Source organism: Oncorhynchus nerka, linkage group LG23 (assembly GCF_034236695.1).
Source record: "Oncorhynchus nerka isolate Pitt River linkage group LG23, Oner_Uvic_2.0, whole genome shotgun sequence".
NCBI classification, from domain to species: domain Eukaryota; kingdom Metazoa; phylum Chordata; class Actinopteri; order Salmoniformes; family Salmonidae; genus Oncorhynchus; species Oncorhynchus nerka.
Window position 1 is genome coordinate 44,289,593 of NC_088418.1, and position 21,048 is coordinate 44,310,640.

At 45.0% G+C, this 21,048-nt stretch overlaps 1 protein-coding gene across 1 annotated transcript; it reads left to right on the top strand.

Moving 5' to 3' along the window:
- Positions 1 to 12,287: 12,287 nt before the first annotated feature.
- Positions 12,288 to 20,922, top strand: pyroxd1 (pyridine nucleotide-disulphide oxidoreductase domain 1). The gene is made up of 11 exons (XM_029630065.2): positions 12,288 to 12,619; positions 12,701 to 12,781; positions 12,994 to 13,113; positions 14,981 to 15,109; positions 15,204 to 15,277; positions 15,377 to 15,665; positions 15,897 to 15,999; positions 17,181 to 17,293; positions 17,404 to 17,526; positions 17,682 to 17,819; positions 18,008 to 20,922. Exons 1-11 carry the CDS (start codon positions 12,542 to 12,544, stop codon positions 18,254 to 18,256), a joined length of 1,497 nt encoding a protein of 498 aa, XP_029485925.1. The 5' UTR covers positions 12,288 to 12,541; the 3' UTR covers positions 18,257 to 20,922.
- Positions 20,923 to 21,048: the final 126 nt, after the last annotated feature.

Genomic DNA, 21,048 nt, shown 5'->3' on the forward strand with positions numbered 1-21,048 from the left:
GGGCTCATTATCATTTTTGTGTGCATGGTCTAAAATATGTCATATTTCTGTGCCAACCCGTCAAGTGGAAATGTTGTACCAGTTTAAGGGGTGTATCATCATGTTGATGAAGGTTGAGCACGCCATTTGACACGTCAGTGCTTCTTCTGACAATCAAAAGTTGCACTGTTAAAAGAGGCTACTATGCAACTTCCTGTAGCTTATTGGCAGCTGGGACACACAAAGTTAATGTTTAGTTTTCAATTCATGATTTTCTACTAGTTACAAGTGGGATATTGTAAAATTCACAGTAATTTGCTGTAGCTAATCTGTCACTCAATTTACATTTAAGTCATTTAGCAGACGCTCTTATCCAGAGCGACTTACAAATTGGTGCATTCACCTTATGACATCCAGTGGAACAGTAGTGCATCTAAATCTTTTAAGGGGGGGGGGTGAGAGGGATTACTTTATCCTATCCTAGGTATTCCTTAAAGAGGTGGGGTTTCAGGTGTCTCCGGAAGGTGGTGATTGACTCCGCTGTCCTGGCGTCGTGAGGGAGTTTGTTCCACCATTAGGGGGCCAGAGCAGCGAACAGTTTTGACTGGGCTGAGCGGGAACTGTACTTCCTCAGTGGTAGGGAGGCGAGCAGGCCAGAGGTGGATGAACGCAGTGCCCTTGTTTGGGTGTAGGGCCTGATCAGAGCCTGGAGGTACTGAGGCCGTTCCCTCACAGCTCCGTAGGCAAGCACCATGGTCTTGTAGCGGATGCGAGCTTCAACTGGAAGCCAGTGGAGGGAGCGGAGGAGCGGGGTGACGTGAGAGAACTTGGGAAGGTTGAACACCAGACGGGCTGCGGCATTCTGGATGAGTTGTAGGGGTTTAATGGCACAGGCAGGGAGCCCAGCCAACAGCGAGTTGCAGTAATCCAGACGGGAGATGACAAGTGCCTGGATTAGGACCTGCGCCGCTTCCTGTGTGAGGCAGGGTCCTCTGCGGATGTTGTAAGCATGAACCTACAGGAACGGGCCACCGCCTTGATGTTAGTTGAGAACGACAGGGTGTTGTCCAGGATCACGCCAAGGTTCTTAGCGCTCTGGGAGGAGGACACAATGGAGTTGTCAACCGTGATGGCGAGATCATGGAACGGGCAGTCCTTCCCGGGAGGAAGAGCAGCTCCGTCTTGCCGGGTTCAGCTTGAGGTGGTGATCCGTCATCCACACTGATATGTCTGCCAGACATGCAGAGATGCGATTCGCCACCTGGTCATCAGAAGGGGAAAGGAGAAGATTAATTGTGTGTCGTCTGCATAGCAATGATAGGAGAGACCATGTGAGGTTATGACAGAGCCAAGTGACTTGGTGTATAGCGAGAATAGGAGAGGGCCTAGAACAGAGCCCTGGGGACACCAGTGGTGAGAGCACGTGGTGTGGAGACGGATTCTCGCCACGCCACCTGGTAGGAGCGACCTGTCAGTTAGGGCGCAATCAAGCGTGGGCGCGCGGAGATGCCCAACTCGGAGAGGGTGGAGAGGAGGATCTGATGGTTCACAGTATCGAAGGCAGCCGATAGGTCTAGAAGGATGAGAGCAGAGGAGAGAGAGTTAGCTTTAGCAGTGCGGAGCGCCTCCGTGATACAGAGAAGAGCAGTCTCAGTTGAATGACTAGTCTTGAAACCTGACTGATTTGGATCAAGAAGGTCATTCTGAGAGAGATAGCGAGAGCTGGCCAAGGACGGCACGTTCAAGAGTTTTGGAGAGAAAGAAAGAAGGGATACTGGTCTGTAGTTGTTGACATCGGAGGGATCGAGTGTAGGTTTTTCAGAAGGGGTGCAACTCTCGCTCTCTTGAAGACGGAAGGGACGTGGCCAGCGGTCAGGGATGAGTTAATGAGCGAGGTGAGGTAAGGGAGAAGGTCTCCGGAAATGGTCTGGAGAAGAGAGGAGGGGATAGGGTCAAGCGGGCAGGTTGTTGGGCGGCCGGCCGTCACAAGACGCGAGATTACATCTGGAGAGAGAGGGAGAAAGAGGTCAGAGCACAGGGTAGGGCAGTGTGAGCAGAACCAGCGGTGTCGTTTGACTTAGCAAACGAGGATCGGATGTCGTCGACCTTCTTTTCAAAATGGTTGACGAAGTCATCTGCAGAGAGGGAGGAGGGGGGGGGGAGGGGTGTAGCAGAGAATGACCTGAGGGTGTAGCAGAGAAGTGGTTATTACAGATAGTAGGTGACTATCAATAACTGAAATACTCTATGGGTCTTTGGTATTACATTGTACTTATGTCAGCTTTTAAGAGTATGGTTACGGTACAATGCTTTTCCCTGGTTTACAAAAAGGTCTTGCTGGAGAACTGACCATGTACAAACGTGTTGTTTACGAACAGTATACAACAGAGCAGATTCACTGGGACAACATTCCCTCTCATTGGAGACCTAAAAGAGACAGCTGAATGCCCCTTTAATAAGCCACACCTACAATCTTCTGATTGGCTGCCCCTGCTACACTATAATCCCCAAGGCATTTTTTACTTGGACTCAAAGTCTTGACTGGCCTAGTTAAATAAATACAGATGATTGTTTCACAAGTATCATTATGACGTCCAAAGCTTCGTTTGATCGTGTAGTTTTTCAAAACTGCGAGATCCCATTGATTTTGCTGTGGTTAAGTGCTTCGATTCCAAGTTAGTTGCAAACACCGACCTCTACTTGACACTGTGCTTACAATGTATAGTTACGAATTTTTAATTCAGAGTTACCTGAATGGTAGCTCAGCAGGTAGTCTGGGTCCTGGGGACCACACTCACAGATGATAGGGAAAGGTGTTGGATTCTGGTGAAGGCATATTGTTTCGAAAAATAGTTGTGAAAATACACTTTCTGCACATTGTTATTAAAAAATATATATTTTGTAAAGTATAAGCTTCTATCCTAAATAATGCCATAGATTCACAGTTTTTCACAGCAAAAAAGGGACGAAGGGGAAACTGTAACAGATAGTAGGCTACTAAGACCCACGATTAACCACTGCCTCTCAGAGATTTGATTTATTGTGAAATAAACTTCTTTATGAACATCAACTGTCTTTCACTGCTGACCAGCAGCTGTCACTAATTTGCATTGTGTTAAAAGCACAATTTGGTCAAATTGGTATAGTATACTGTCAATGAGCAAGTAATGTTGCATGTTGTCAACAGAAGAGTCAGTGAAAGCACAGTAGGTTACTGGCATGTATTGCTAGTTGCAGTAAGTTGCCTGTAAGGTACTGGAAGTGTTTTGCCAGTAACTTATTGAGAATTTTACCATAACTTACTGACAAATGGTTTCCAGTTAAGCAATTACTAATTCACACTATCGTCTGGCAACATGTTGCCATTAAATTACTGGAACATCTTTAAAGTACCGCTCGCCAGTGACACATCCTCTTAAAACAAGAGGATGTTAAGACTAGACAGCAAAAAAGGAGGGGCTCCCGAGTGGCATGGTGGTTGAAAGCACTGCATCTCAGTGCTAGAGGCATCACTACTAGACCCTGGTTCGATTCCAGGCTGTATCACAATCGGCCGTGATTGGGAGTCCCATAGGATAGCCCACAATTGGCCCAGCATCGTTAGGGTTTGGCTGGCTTAGGCCATCATCGTAAATAAGAATTTGTTCTTAACTGACTTGCCTGGTAAAATAAAATAAAAAATGTATTGGCATAACCATCAAACATGTAAACTGCTACAACACTGACAGTTGGCACAAATATGCATATATTTAACCATGCCCCAAATATGCTAATGAGCCCCACCAGTACATTGCCCCCACCTACCAAAGCGCAGTGATGATTGTACCTTATGTTCAAAATATTGGGTAGAAAGTTATCCCATTATACCTACAAGGTACCAAACTATACAGTTTTCTGGGGGCAGGAGTGGAACAGGGGGCGCGGCTAGCTGCCTAATGCTGGCTATTCAGTAGTGATATGGAAATGAAGCACTGAGCATTTCCAACCAATTGTGTCAAAAATAGGTTGATTACTCAAGATTTTATAAACACGTTGTACACTAGGGGCACTTGATAGTCAAATTATTATAGATGACGTCCCACACACCATAGGGCGTTCGCAGGGTAGCCTTTTGTCTCCTACCAAACCAATACCGAACCAATCAGGTGGTTTTTCAACGAAACAAAGCATCGGACATCATTGATCACGTGTTTCTGATAAAGTGATACAGGCATGCTTCGAAGTACACTGCTTAGCCATTTTGACGCAAGCCTCGGAGCTCCAGTATCAAATGTAACATCACTACTATCCAGCAGCCTGATGGTCTGGGGGTAAAAGCTATTGGGGGGCAGGAGGGGGACAGAGGGAGCAGATAGCTGCTTTGTGGTGGATATTCAGCAACTTGATTAGGTTGATTAGGTGGTGGAGTTGCCCTACCAGACTGTGATGCTGCCCAACAGTATGCTCTTGATGTTGCACCTGTAGAACACTGTGAAGGCCCTCGGGGTCAGGGCAAATTTCATGAGCCTCCGGCCCTGCCTGGTTCCTCCTGAAATCCACCATCAGCTCCTTTGTTTTGCTGACGTTGAGGAAGAGCATATTTACCGTTGTTGGTAATCAGGCCTACTGCTGTCGTGTCATCAGCAAACTTGATGATGGAGTTGTAACTGAATGAGGCCATGCAGTCGTGGGTGTACAACGAGTACAGGAGGGGACTGAGGATGCACCCTTGTGGGGCCCCCGTGTTGAGGATCAGTGTGGAGGAAATGTGCATACCTTTACCACCTGGGGACTGCCCGTCAGGAAGTCCAGGACTCAGTTGCATGGGGAGGAGTTCAGTTCCAGGGTCGTGAGCTTTGTCTGCAAATGCTCTGATGGCATGGCTAGGGATGCCATCTGGGCCGGTAACTTTGCGAGGGTTGACACGCTTGAATGACTTACATACAGTAAGTCCTCCGTAGAGACCGTAAGCACGTAGCCCTCGTTGCCCTCAAGGGCTATCCTCAGCAGCTCCGAATCGTTACATAGCTAGCTACATAGCCGTCTTTGTATCAAATATAATTGTGTAGTCTAGAGCGATTTCCTAGGTTAGCCAGCCAGCTATTGTCGTTCTTTTAACGCAACGTAACGTAATCAACACTGCTAGCTAGCCAGCTAGCCCCGAATAGCAGCACAGTAGAAACTATTACACTCAACGGAACGACTTGATTAGTGTAGTGTCAACAACCCAGCCAATGCCAACTAGCCTACTTAGTCAACAACGCAGCCTCTGCCAGCTAGCCTACTTCAGCAGTACTGTATCATTTTAATCATTTTAGTCAATAAGATTCTTGCTACGTAAGCTTAACTCTCTGAACACTCGTGACGTGTAGTCCACTTGTCATTCCAATCTCCTTTGCATTAGCGTAGCCTCTTGTGTAGCCTGTCAACTATGTGTCTGTCTATCCCTGTTCTCTCCTCTCTGCACAGACCATACAAACGCTCCACACCGCGTGGCCGCGCCACCTAATCTGGTGGTCCCAGCGCGCACGACCCACGTGGAGTTCCAGGTCTCCGGTAGCCTCTGGAACTGCCGATCTGCGGCCAACAAGGCAGAGTTCATCTCCGCCTATGTCTCCTCCCAGTCCTCGACTTCTTGGCACTGACGGAAACATGGATCACCACAGACAACACTGCTACTCTACTGCTCTCTCTTCGTCTGCCCACGTGTTCTCGCACACCCCGAGAGCTTCTGGTCAGCGGGGTGGTGGCACCGGGATCCTCATCTCTCCCAAGTGGTCATTCTCTCTTTCTCCCCTTACCCATCTGTCTATCGCCTCCTTTGAATTCCATGCTGTCACAGTTACCAGCCCTTTCAAGCTTAACATCCTTATCATTTATCGCCCTCCAGGTTCCCTCGGAGAGTTCATCAATGAGCTTGATGCCTTGATAAGCTCCTTTCCTGAGGACGGCTCACCTCTCACAGTTCTGGGCGACTTTAACCTCCCCACGCCTACCTTTGACTCATTCCTCTCTGCCTCCTTCTTTCCACTCCTCTCCTCTTTTGACCTCACCCTCTCACCTTCCCCCTACTCACAAGGCAGAAATACGCTCGACCTCATCTTTACTAGATGCTGTTCTTCCACTAACCTCGTTGCAACTCCTCCAAGTCTCCGACCACTACCTTGTATCCTTTTCCCTCTCGCTCTCATCCAACACTTCCCACTGCCCTACTCGGATGGTATCGCGCCGTCCCAACCTTCGCTCTCTCTCCCCCGCTACTCTCTCCTCTTCCATCCTATCATCTCTTCCCTCTGCTCAAACCTTCTCAACCTATCTCCTGATTCTGCCTCCTCAACCCTCCTCTCCTCCCTTTCTGCATCCTTTGACTCTCTATGTCCCCTATCCTCCAGGCCGGCTCGGTCCTCCCCTCCCGCTCCGTGGCTCGACGACTCATTGCGAGCTCACAGAACAGGGCTCCGGGCAGCCGAGCGGAAATGGAGGAAAACTCACCTCCCTGCGGACCTGACATCCTTTCACTCCCTCCTCTCTACATTTTCCTCTTCTCTCTCTGCTGCTAAAGCCACTTTCTACCACTCTAAATTCCAAGCATCTGCCTCTAACCCTAGGAAGCTCTTTGCAACCTTCTCCTCCCTCCCTGAATCCTCCTCCCCCTCCCCCTCCTCCCTCTCTGCAGATGACTTCGTCAACCATTTTGAAAGAAGGTCGACGACATCCGATCCTCGTTTGCTAAGTCAAACGACACCGCTGGTTCTGCTCACACTGCCCTACCCTGTGCTCTGACCTCTTTCTCCCCTCTCTCTCCAGATGAAATCTCGCGTCTTGTGACGGCCGGCCGCCCTACAACCTGCCAGACCCTATCCCCTCCTCTCTTCTCCAGACCATTTCCGGAGACCTCCTCCCTTACCTCACCTCGCTCATCAACTCATCCCTGACCGCTGGCTACGTCCTTCCGTCTTCAAGAGAGCGAGAGTTGCACCCCTTCTGAAAAAACCTACACTCGATCCCTCCGATGTCAACAACTACAGACCAGTATCCCTTCTTTCTTTTCTCTCCAAAACTCTTGAACGTGCCGTCCTTGGCCAGCTCTCCGCTATCTCTCTCAGAATGACCTTCTTGATCCAAATCAGTCAGGTTTCAAGACTAGTCATTCAACTGAGACTGCTCTTCTCTGTATCACGGAGGCGCTCCGCACTGCTAAAGCTAACTCTCTCTCCTCTGCTCTCATCCTTCTAGACCTATCGGCTGCCTTCGATACTGTGAACCATCAGATCCTCCTCTCCACCCTCTCCGAGTTGGGCATCTCCGGCGCGGCCCACGCTGGATTGCGTCCTACCTGACAGGTCGCTCCTACCAGGTGGCGTGGCGAGAATCCGTCTCCACACCACGTGCTCTCACCACTGGTGTCCCCAGGGCTCTGTTCTAGGCCCTCTCCTATTCTCGCTATACACCAAGTCACTTGGCTCTGTCATAACCTCACATGGTCTCTCCTATCATTGCTATGCAGACGACACACAATTAATCTTCTCCTTTCCCCCTTCTGATGACCAGGTGGCGAATCGCATCTCTGCATGTCTGGCAGACATATCCGTGTGGATGACGGATCACCACCTCAAGCTGAACCTCGGCAAGACGGAGCTGCTCTTCCTCCCGGGAAGGACTGCCCGTTCCATGATCTCGCCATCACGGTTGACAACTCCATTGTGTCCTCCCAGAGCGCTAAGAACCTTGGCGTGATCCTGGACAACACCCTGTCGTTCTCAACTAACATCAAGGCGGTGGCCCGTTCCTGTAGGTTCATGCTCTACAACATCCGCAGAGTACCTACCCTGCCTCACACAGGAAGCGGCGCAGGTCCTAATCCAGGCACTTGTCATCTCCCGTCTGGATTACTGCAACTCGCTGTTGGCTGGGCTCCTGCCTGTGCCATTAAACCCCTACAACTCATCCAGAACGCCGCAGCCCGTCTGGTGTTCAACCTTCCCAAGTTCTCTCACGTCACCCCGCTCCTCCGCTCCCTCCACTGGCTTCCAGTTGAAGCTCGCCCGCTACAAGACCATGGTGCTTGCCTACGGAGCTGTGAGGGAACGGCACCTCAGTACCTCCAGGCTCTGATCAGGCCCTACACCCAAACAAGGGCACTGCGTTCATCCACCTCTGGCCTGCTCGCCTCCTACCACTGGGAGGAAGTACAGTTCCGCTCAGCCCAGTCAAAACTGTTCGCTGCTCTGGCCCCCAATGGTGGAACAAACTCCCTCACGACGCCAGGACAGCGGAGTCAATCACCACCTTCCGGAGACACCTGAAACCCCACCTCTTTAAGGAATACCTAGGATAGGATAAAGTAATCCCTCTCACCCCTCCCCTGAAAAGATTTAGATGCACTACTGTTCCACTGGAGGTCATAAGGTGAATGCACCAATTTGTAAGTCGCTCTGGATAAGAGCGTCTGCTAAATGACTTAAATGTAATGTAATGTAAATGTTATACTCAAAGCGTGAGAAAAGGTGTTTAGCTCATCCGGTAGGGCGCGGTTGGTGTCTGCACTGTGACTGGCTTTCTTTTTGTAATTCGAGATCGTTAGAAGCCCTTGCTACATACTTTGTTCCTCTACTTGTGTTCCACCAACTTGATCGATCTGCATAGGTCATAGTTGCACTGTTTAGCCATGCAATTATCCCTGGTCACCTTTCAGTGTTTATAAGCAGCATCTCTCTCCTTCAATTTCCCGACAAGGCTGCCATCAATTGACTCGGGTAAGTTTTGAAAGACACCATCAGTATCACATCATCGATGCATTTCTTGATGAATCCGGTGAATGAGTTGGCGTATTTATTGATGTTACTCCCAGAGCCGCCCCAGAAGATATTCCAGTCCACGTGATCAAAACAGTCTTGGAGCATGGATTCTGATTGGTCAGACCAGCGTTGTACAGATCTGACCTCTGGAACTTCCCTATTGAGTCTTTGTTTGTAGGTGGGGAGGAGCAAAATGGAGTCGTAGTCAGATTTGCCGAAAGGAGGATGAGAGAGGGCCTTATATCCTTGTCGAAATGGCGTGTAGCAGTGGTCAAGAGTGGAATTTCCACGAGTTGGACAGTCATTGTGTTGATCGTAATTCGGGAGCAAGGACATCAAATGACTTTTGTTAAAGTGAACACAACGAACTCTGCCTCCGGGTACACGGTCTCCAGTTTGTTTAGGGTCCAATGAAGATCTTTGAGAGCATTTTTGGTGTCGGCTTCGGGCGGGATGTACACAACCGTGGCGATAATGCCTGAGAACTCTCTCGGAAAGTAAAACAGTTTAAAAAAAGCAGCATTTGATCATCAAGTATTGCGAGTCGAGAGAGCACAAGCTCGAACTTCCTGTACGTTTCTCCCATCGCAACTGCCTTTGTTCTTGCTAGAAAAACACTAGAAAAATCACTAGGAGCTCGAGGCGAGTTTTGTAGGAGCTCGAGGCGAGGATACCATGTTCATCGGCGTCATCTTGCCATAGGCCCTGTATGACTCCAATAGATTTGATGTCCCTATATAAAAAAAAGATGTCCCTATATAAAAATAGCAAAAAAGTCAAATGATTGATTGAGAAGTTGGCGCAAAATCTGTATCTCTGCTGCGCTGTTTCAGCACAATGGGCATAGCGCGCTGCAGTGTGTGTTTGGGGGCTACGGAAAGCCACAGGGGTGGATATGTATGACTCCTTTCGGTTTTCATAAAAAGCAATAAAAAACGCTTCTCATCTGTGGTAGGTTAAGTGGATAACGCGATACGTATCCACCTGTAATATTTGATTTTGATTTATAAGGGTGGGGTCAAGTTTACCTCACGGCCCACCACTACAGGGTTTAGTTAGCTTCTTAGCTAAGTGTATAAAGCCTTGGTGTTATTAGCCTTAGCGGCCTATTTAGCTCAAACCAGTTCCTCTCTGACATTGAATGTACAGTACGCATTCAGACGGCATAGAAGTAAGAATTGAGGCTACAGGGCTGCTGAAGGCGGTGACAGACCCCAGACTTTAAGTTTACAGTCACCATGGTGCACATAACCCTGTCTTCTCGATCCCCCAAACAAATTACTCCAGTCAAAAGCAACTAACAAATATCATACCCTCCAAAAATGCTAACCTCCCCTGTTATTGGTGAAAGGTTAGCATGTCTTGGGAGTATGATATTTGTGCATCTGTAACTTTCTCACTCATCATCATTCACGATTCATTCGGGACTATCTGTAATCATGGTAGCATTCACATTAATGTAGAAGTGTTTAGCAGCATATTCTGTCCTTATTTACATTAAAAGTTACTCCAAAATGACACAATACATTATTTACCATTTATTTATATTGGGAACAAAATCATCTGAACCACAACCAAAACAAACAGCAAATGCATCCAACACATTTGTAGAGTCCCAAGCTTGATGTAATCACTGCGTGCCAGGAATATGGGCCTAAGCTAAGCTTTTGAGTACTTTAATACACACACAGTGCATTCAGAAAGTATACAGACCCTTTGACTTTTTTAAACATTTTGTTACGTTACAGCCTTAATCTAAAATTGATTAAATATACATTTTTTCTCATAAATTGACACACAACACTCCATAATAACAAGGTAAAAAAAGTTTTTAGAAATGCTGGTAATTGATTAAAAAGAAAAAACATAAATACCTTATTTGCATAAATATTCAGACACTTTGCTATGAGACTTGAAATTGAGCTCAGGTGCATCCTGTTCCCATTGATCATCCTTGCAATGTTTCTACAACTTGATTGGAGTTCACCAGTGGTAAATTCAATTGATTGGACATGATTTGGAAAGGCACACACCTGTCTATATAAGGTCCCACAGTTGACAGTGCATGTCAGAGCAAAATCAAGCCATGGGGTTGAAGGAATATTTCTGCAGCTTTTAAGATCCCCAAGAACACAGTGGCCTCCATCGTTCTTAAATGGAAGAAGTTTGGAACCACCAAGACACTTCCTAGAGCTGGCCGCCAGGCCAAACTGAGCAATCTGGGGAGAAGGGCCTTGGTCAGGGAAGTGACTTGTCAGGATCAAGGGAAAGATGAACAGAGCAAAGTACAGAGAGATCCTTGATGAAAACATGCTGCAGAGCACTCAGGACCTCAGACGGGGGCGAAGGTTCACCTTCCAACAGGACAACGACCCTGAGTACACAGCCAAGACGACGCAGGAGTGGCTTTGGGACAAGTCTCTGAATGTCCTTAAGTGGCCCAGCCAGAGCCCGGATTTGAACCCAATCTAATATCTCGGGAAAGACTTGAAAATAGCTGTGCAGTCACTGAGCTGAGTACCGGCTCTTCAAATGTTCTAAAGCTTGAGATCCTGCACCACCTTATAAAATATTACCTTGAACATTTTATGGAACTCCTGCACCTGATTTGTAAACAGTACCGGCACCCAAAATGAGTACAGGCACCTATTTCAGTCCAAGTCAGTCACTGACCATAACTAGACAAAAACCTCCAGGTTCTAAAAGCGTTCTAAACATTTTCTTGGGGACGTTCCTGGAACAAACCGGGAACAAGACAAAACCTGCAGGTGACCATGACTGTTTAAATTAAATGTATGTCAATTATGCCTTTGAAGTAAAATATTCTCAATGACATTTGACACCTGGGTTTTCACATGTGCAAACTGTTTTCACAATGCTTAGGTTCATGGTATCACATGTTACAATGTTGCATCCCCATTTTGTCACATTTATTTCACATGAGATCATGTTTCCAAATGTGCACACCCACACCCCGATCCCCAAATATAGGATAGACCCTACAAAGGTCAGTGTGGCCCAAGAGGCCAGGTTGAGAGGGCATTCAATCTAAGGGTGGAAATTGAAACTGTCAGGGCGGTGGTAATGTTGGTTTGTATGCATGATAGATTGCCCAGCCACTCTCCCTATATTGATGGAGGAAAGCTAGGGCATGCCTTATCACTGTTTCTACAGTGTTTTCTTTTTCCAAAGTAATTTTTCTCATTGCGAAGGTTTTATTTCTGTCTGGATGCCTCCATTCTCTATTTATATAATTGGTGACGCATGCTGGTGGCATCACTTTTTAGCTAGAGGAGAGAGAGCCATTGATTGAACTGTCCCAATAAAAAGGCCACACCAATTGTGTTTTGAAAATAATAAACATATTGTTTGTATATTATGAAAAATATTCTGGAGTAAAACTTGCATGCTTTTGCTAGTAGAGCTTTTTTTTCAATTTGCAGAGGAGAAAATCCATATTGCCTGTCTTTTACCATCCAGTATTTACAGGTTTCTCTCTGCATAATGAAATGTACTTTTGACCCAGCCGCTTGCCATAGTTTGGACACAAACAAGGAAGTGCATTATATTGAAAATTTAGAGCAACAAAATAGTGGATGTAATGCATTTAAACCATGTATTGGTACTTTATTTGACATAAAACAATTTGGATGCATACAGTGCAGTTCATTAGAAACTGATACAATTAAATTGGCTATTATAGGTTAAGGACCTTGCGCGAGATCTCCAATTTCTGTCAATGCAGGTATGCTAGCTAGCTAACTTGCTAGTTTAGCTGAACAGCGATGGCAGCAAATCCCGAAAAGACATTCAAGTTTGTGGTCGTCGGTGGTGGCATTGCAGGTGTAACGTGTGCTGAGCAGGTGAGACCACTGCACTTTGTCAAACTGCCTGTAACATTATCGACTTGGCATGTTACGCTGTTTTGTGATTGTCTTTGACAGCTGGCCTCCCAGTTCCCATCAGCTGATGTTGCTCTCCTGACAGCAGCCCCTCTGATTAAGGCAGTCTGCAACTTCAAACAGGTGATCATACACAGAAAGACGAGCTATCATGATTGTTAAATTGTGTCAGAGATAAAAGTTAGTCTATATTTTATTATAGACTACTAATCTGTTCAAAATAGCATTAGTTTATGAGTTAATACTATAGCTATGTCTACAATAGATCTGTCCATAGTTCATCCAGTAATTCATAATGCCCTAACGGTAACCCATACACTCCCCTCCCTGGACAGGTATCTAAGACGCTGGAGGAGTTTGATGTGGAGGAGAGGCCCTCCAGTGTTCTAGAGGAAAAGTACACCAACCTGAGAGTCATCCAGTCTGCAGTGAAGGCACTTCATGCACAACAACATGTACGTTTAATAGTAAACACACACAGGCTGAAATGCATTAGATTAGGCTAATATATGGTATTTTTATGTTGATGTATACAGTTATTAATATAGATAGCTGTAATATATAACCTTTCAAATGTATTAATGTACACTACATGACCAAAAGTATGCAGATAACTGATTGTCGAACATCTCCTTCCAAAATCATGGGCATTAATTGGTTGGTCCCCCCTTTGCTGCTATAACAGCCTCCACTCTTCCGAGAAGGCTTTCCACTAGATGTTGGAACATTGCTGCAGGGACTTGCTTCCATTCAGTCACGAGTATTCGTGAGGACGGGCGATTAGGCTTGGCTCACAGTCGGCGTTCCAATTGATCCAAATCAAATTTAATTTGTCACATACACGTGTTAAGCAGATGTTATTGCGGGTGTAGCGAAATGCCTGTGTTTCTAGCTCCAACAGTGCAGTAATATTTAACAAGTAAAATCTAACAATTTCACAACACTACACAAAATACACACATCTAAAGTAAAGGAATGGAGTTAAGAAAATATAAATATTTGGACGAGCAATGTCAGAGCGGCATAGACTAAGAGATACAGTACAATCTAATAGAATACATTGTATACATATGAGATGAGTAATGCAAAATATGTAAACATTTATTAAAGTGACTAGTGTTCCATTGTTAAAGTGGCCAGTGATTTCAAGTCTATGTATATAGGGCAGCAGCCTCTAATGTGCTAGTGATGGCTATTTAACAGTCTGATGGCCTTGAGATAGAAGCTGTTTTTCAGTCTCTTGGTCCCAGCTTTGATGCACATGTACTGACCTCGCCTTCTGGATGATAGCAGGGTGAACAGGCAGTGGCTCGGGTGGTTGTTGTCCTTGATGATCTTTTTGGCCTTCCTGTGACATTGGGTGCTGTAGGTGTCATCTAGAATGTCATTGTATGCTGTAGCGTTAAGATTTACTTTCAATGTTACTAAGGGGCCTAGCCCAAACCATAAAAAACAGCCCCAGACCATTATTCCTCCTCCACTAAAACTTTACAGTTGGCATTATGCATTCGGGCAGGTAGCGTTCTCCTGGCATCCGCCAAACCCAGGTTTGTCCGTCGGGCTGCCAGATGGTGCAGAGCAATTCATCACCCAAGAGAGCTCATTTCCACTGCTCCAGAGTCCAATGGCGGCGAACTTTACACCACTCCAGCTGACGCTTGACATTGCACATGGTGATCTTAGGTTTGTGTGCGGCTGCTCGGCCATGGAAACCAATTTCATGAAGGTCCCGACGAACAGTTATTGTGCTGATGTTGCTTCCAAAGTCAGTTTGGAAATGAGTGTTTCAACCGAGGACGTGATTTTTACGTGCTTCAGCACTCGGCTTTCGCATTCTGTGAGCCTGTGTGGCCTACCACTTTGCGTCTGAGCCGTTGTTGCTTCTAGACGTTTCCACTTCACAATTCCAGCACTTACAGTTGACCGGAGCAGCTCTAGCAGGGCAGAAATTTGACAAACTGACTTGTTGGAAAGGTGGTATCCTATGATGTTGCCACATAGAAAGTCACTGAGCTTTTCAGTGAAGCCATTCTACTGCCAATGTTTGTCTATGGAGATTGCATGGCGGTGTGCTCGATTTTATAGAGCTGTCAGCAACGGGTGTGGCTGAAATAGCCAAATCCACTCATTTGAAGGGGTGTCCCCATTGTATATATAGTGTACCATTAGGTCCCAAGCATAAATCCCTGTCCAACACTACCACCTTCTGGATGTCTTTTCATCAATTACTATGTCATACATTGTCATACAGAGCATGCATACAGTACCGTGTATGCTATTAAAATGCAAGCACAACGTGATCCTCCTTCCTGCTTCTCTCAGACTTTGCAGACTGTGGATGGTCTGGAGATCCACTATGAGAAGCTGTGTATCTGTAGCGGGGGCAGACCCAAACTCCTTACCCAGGATAACCCCTATGTGCTGGGGATACGAGACACAGATAGTGCCCAGGTACTTGACAATGGCTTCCCAGTTAAGATGTGCTTGTTTCCCCACCCATTCGCTTCAGTTAATCTAGTACTCATGATGTCTTTTGTGCTGGCAGGAGTTTCAGAAGCGGTTATCCAAAGCCAAGCGAATTGTAGTCGTTGGAAACGGAGGGATTGCCTTGGAACTAGTGTGAGTATATGGACCTTATTTTTAGTCTGAATTGGTTTTGTTCTAAAATCTCAAGTGTGTATATATATTATAGCTAAATGTACTGTGTATTGGGTTCAGGTATGAGGTGGAAGGTTGTGAGGTAATCTGGGTAGTGAAAGACAAGGCCATAGGAAACACCTTCTTTGACGCGGGAGCAGCCCAGTTCCTGATCCCCTCCCTGGACACAGACAAACCAGAGCGAGCTGCTACCTGTAAGAGGGCTCGCTACACCATAGAGGGGCCTGCAGCTACGCAGGGCCTTGCTGTAGGTGGCGACAGACAAGGCCAGAGAAGAGGGTTGGAAGAGCCAGGCAGTGCCCTGGGACCAGACTGGCATGAAGGCATCAGTCTGAGAGGAGCAGAGGAGGTAAGTGTGCCTCTGTGTGTTCACAATTATAGAATACAACTTTAATATTGTTTTAGTAAAGCAATTTTATTAGTTTATAGATGGTTTATAAATCTGTTATAAACAAATATAACACGTTGGTGGAAATGTATCCATTCAGAGATGGGAATGTGTCTGGAACAAGGAAAGAGAGGTCAGCCTGGAGCAGTAATTCATAGTAACCTAAGTTGTGTTAACTCTTGCTGTGGCCAGGTGTCTCACAGGGTGTCTGTGGAGTACCAGTCTGAGGTGAAACAGATCTACACTCACCAGGACTTCCTGCTGTCACCACTTGCCTCACAGACGGCAGACACTGGTGAGAGGAACCTCTGACTCTATGACAATAGAACACATACCGGTGTGAAAGAGGTGGAAATATGATGTGCTGGAAATGTGTTCGTTTCCATGAATCAAATAGTAAATTATACTGAACAAAAATATAAACGCAACATGCAACAATTTCAAAGATTTGACTGAGTTACGGGTCATATACAAAAGTCAGATATGCATCGGTTGGTCAAAGATACCTTAAAAAAGGTAGGGGTGTGGATCAGAAAACCACCATTTGATTCATGCATCGTGACACATCCTTCGTATAGAGTTGATCAGGCTGTTGATTGTGGCCTTTGGAATGTTGTTTTCCACTCTTCAATGGCTGTGCGAAGTTGTTGGATATTTCCGGGAACTGGATCACACCGTTGTACACGTCGATTCAGAGAATCCCAAACATGCTCAATGGGTGACATGTCTGGTGAGTGTGCAGGCCATAGAAGAACTGGGACTTTTTCAGCTTCCAGGAATTGTGTACATATCCTTGCAGCATGGGGCTGTGCATTATCAAGCTGAAACATGAGGTGATGGATGAATGGCTTGACAATGGGCTTCAGGATCCCGTCCCAGTATCGCTGTGCATTCAAATTGCCATAGATAAAATGCAATTGTGTTTGTTGTCCATAGCTTTGGGGCACTCTGTTCACAACGTGGACATCAGCAAACTGTTTGCCCACACGACGCTATACACGTGGTATGCGGTTGTGAGGCCGGTTGGATGTTAGAGAAATTAACATTCAGTTCTCTGGCAACAGCTAAGGTGGACATTTTTGCAGTCAACATGCCAATTGCACGCTCCCTCAACTTGAGACATCTGTGGCATTTTGTTGTGTGACAAAACTGCACATTTTAGAGTGGTGTTTTGGTCCCAACACAAGGTGCACCTGTGTAGTGATCATGCTGTTTAATCAGCTTCTTGATATGCCACACCTGTCAGGTGGATGGATTATCTTGTCAAATTAGAAATTCTCACTAACAGGGATGTAAACACATTTCTGCACTACATTTGAGAGAAATAAGCTTGTTGTTCATATGGAAAATGTCTGTGATCTTTTATTTCAGCTCATGAAACATGGGACCAAAAACGTTACATGTTGCATTTATATTTTAGTTCAGTATTGTTGATTTATCTTTTCAACCACTGTACTGTTTTCCCTTACTATATAGGCTCTTGGCCAGTGTATTCTCAGCTGACCAATGGGAAGACTTTTGGCTGTGACTTCATCGTCAGTGCCACAGGAGTCGTGCCAAACACCGAACCTTTTCTCCATGGAAACAGCGTAAGGAAAATAAGTTAAACAGATGCTAGATGTTTCATATCATCCATTATTTCCTGACAACTCAGGCCATGCAATATTTACCAATATTTGTCCATACATATTCTGTTCAGTTTGCGTTAGCCGAGGACTCTGGGCTGAAAGTGGATGACCACATGTTGACAACAGAACCAGACATTTACGCTGCTGGAGACGTATGTACAGCAGGCTGGGAGCCAAGCCACCTCTGGCAGCAGGTACACAGACCACACTGAATCACTTCTAATCACGTTATGCTGCGCCTGACTATTCCTTTGGGTATGAGGCCTTTTGGATTTTGTGGTGAACTATCCTGTCATCAATTCAGTCGTGAGATATGACATGACATCCTGTATACATCTCTCCTCTGTAGATGCGTCTGTGGACGCAGGCCCGTCAGATGGGCTGGTACGCAGGGCGATGTATGGCTGCTGATGTCCTGTCTGAAACCATAGAGCTGGACTTCTGCTTTGAACTCTTCTCTCACATTACAAAGTTCTTCAACTACAAGGTGTGTGTGAAGGCAAAGTGGCTAATGCTTTTCTACATCAGTTGTTGACGTGTTGAATCTGCTTTTACGGTGTGTTCCCTGCAACAAGATGCATTTCCTGTCACGTTGTAATAACAAATCATCACTTGACTTGAAATGCTAAATAAGGTGTGTCCACTTGACGTGCTTTTTTTTTTTCTTCCCTCCAGGTGGTTCTGCTGGGGAAGTTTAACGGCCAGGGTCTGGGTCTGAACCAGGAGTTGTTGTTGCGCTGCACTAAGGGCCATGAGTACGTCAAGGTAGTGCTGAGCGGAGGGAGGATGTTGGGTGCAGTCCTTATTGGAGAGACTGACCTGGAGGAGACCTTTGAGAACCTCATCCTCAACCAGATGGACCTAACACCCTACGGAGAAGAGCTACTAAACCCCAACATAGACATAGAGGACTACTTTGACTGAGCCTGTGTGTCTACCTAACACCCTATGGAGGGTTACTACTCAACCCGACATAGACCACTTTGACTGAGAGGCCAATAACTTCCTCGTAAATCAATACTAAACTTGGATGTCTGCTTTAGCCCTGTTTATATCTGGTGCTAACACGTCCTGATCTTGCTCACATTATTAGACTGGTGTAGATGATTTAAAAAAAATTTAAAAACCTGATTGTGATCTGATCTTCTTGACCACCTCCGGAGGTAGTCAGGGACACATTGTATCTGGATTGTGTAAACAGATCTGGATTATCAAACCATTTAATTTGTCCCTCTAAAATCATTGACAGGTGGCACTATTGATCCAATGTGTCAGTATTTGTTTTAACATAAATAAAACGTCATTATTTTGAAACAATATCTGTCAAATAATTTGCATACAGGGAGGGACCAGGTCATCTGGTAACAATGCAGACACAGTGGATAGATAGTCTTGTTCCCACGGCAGCCCTTAATGCTCAAATCAGTTTTATTTTTCAAATCCATTTTGAAACACTGACTGTCCAAATAGTGACCTAATCGGATGTGTGTGTTCAGACAGCAGTCATTTGCTAACATGGCTGCGCTAGCTGTCATAGTAACAACAGATGTGTGCGCAGTGGTGTAGGCTGATTGGTGCTTCCTATCCCTCTGAAGTTATCTACTGTAGCAAGCTAAAGTGATAGCAATGCCTGCCATGGACATTTCCCAGTTGCTTTGAATGTTCAAAATCATAGTGTAAGAACAGAAGCTAGGTAGCCATTTAGCTTTTTAGCACAGTCACTCGTTTGTTTGTAAACAATTAACAAGCTAGTTAGCTACCACATGTTCTTGTCAAACTGTCAGAGTAGTGAGGAAGCAACACGATATGCCAAATTACAATCATAAAACCACTTGAGAGCAAATAAACCAGATTTGACCGTTCAGACAAGTCTCATATGGCCAGAAATCAGATTTATCTTGTTTAAAATCACCTTTGAAGGTGGTTTGAAATATCAGATTCCATGTGCATTTTGACTGCAAGAAAAATAGATTAAAATCTGATATGCATATATTTTTTGTCACTTTAAACTGCCAATGTGACATTAAAATACCATGTGTAGTTGCTGCAAATGTGTAGACTAGTGATGCGGTGGTCAGCTGTTTGTTCACCAGCACTTGCTAATAACCCATCTGCAACCACCCGACTATATGTGATAGTGAAAATATGAGGCCCACAGCCGACTAACCCCGCAAAAAAAGCGCCTTCCCTTTTTTCCTCAGTGGCTCGCCGTGAACTTTTTCTGCCCAAGTTACCAAAGCATTTGGCACGTGTAGTTAGGCCCACGCACTAAATCCAGATAAAAATGAAAGATAAATCTCAATGTAGCTATAGATATGAATTGCACAATAATGATTAATTTGTGGATTTTTTTATGCATTGTTTCCCCTTTATTCAACCTGCACGCGTGTGTATGTGATCCTTGTGTAGATGCTAATAGTGATCGGATCATCTTGATTTGACCACAAAAACCACATGTTAATGCAAGGTGTAACCAGGGCTATAAATATACCTTTGTTGAGAAAGGGCATTGGCAAGTTTAGAACCTGACATCCTGGTCCCTATCCCAGTGCCTAGTCTATTGCGCAAGCAATTGGGAGGGTACAACTATTTATTTTTTGACATATATAAAGCTGTTCAGTCAGGTAGAATTATGATTAGTAAGGTTGGAATTCCAACTGGCAACATTGTGTGTCACAAACCGTGTTTAACGCCCTCGAACCTACTTCCCTAAAGAAGGCTTTTCTTTATTTGACTCTCACCTGTACACTCCACCCTTTGACCTGTCCATCGAGCTTTCATCCAACCAATCAATTCGTCCCCGAGTACCTCTGGAAACAGTCTGGAATATCTGATCACAATCGGTTCTTTTAATTGTCTTAACCTGTCTAAAAATGTGGACAAGATCAGGACACGTGTTAGCACCAGGGATAAACGGGGCTCTTGACTGAATCCTGCAGGGCTAAGAACAGATTTGCGTATCATTATCAAACCTCGAGTTAACATTGTTTTCAAGAAAAGGGTTATTAATGAGTAATCTGCAATACACTGTAAAAAAACAACCTTCTGGGGTGAATTGAACCAACATACTTAATGAAATCAATGCAAGTCATTTTACCAAACAAGTTAAGAATAAATCCAACTATGTTGCATAAAATCTAAGTATATTGAGGATAACCAAAGAGAGAATTTATTTAAAAGAATGGCTCTGTTTTTACAGAATTGTGGGTAATTCAACATTTGTAGACTGTTTCTTTTACACAAAGTTGTGTACATGTTTGTTTCTATATTAGTATTAAGCAGCTTGTCGTGCAATAAGGTGTAATGGATCATGATGAATGGATATCAAAACCGTCAGACAAATTGACATTCAATTGTGAGACCACTCATTTCCACCATCAGCACCCTAAACAAGAGGCAAATGCAGCACATTGTAATGCTTGCAGTTCTACCTCCAGTTACTGCAGATGGATTGAGCACTTAACAATGCCTGCCAAAGCTGGTAAATGGCAAATTTAATGTTTAACATTGTTTAATGTATTTGTTAAGACACCATCACTGAAAGTAACTAATCAGAAATGAAGTAAATCTCATTCATATTACGACTATTATTATTTCCCTGGACTTTAATTGTGTACATTTGAATAACTTGTTTTTCTTCAAAAACAAAAGATAATTACATCTACTCAATAATATTGTTTTAATTGTTGCCTTAATTTAAGCAGATTCAACACTTT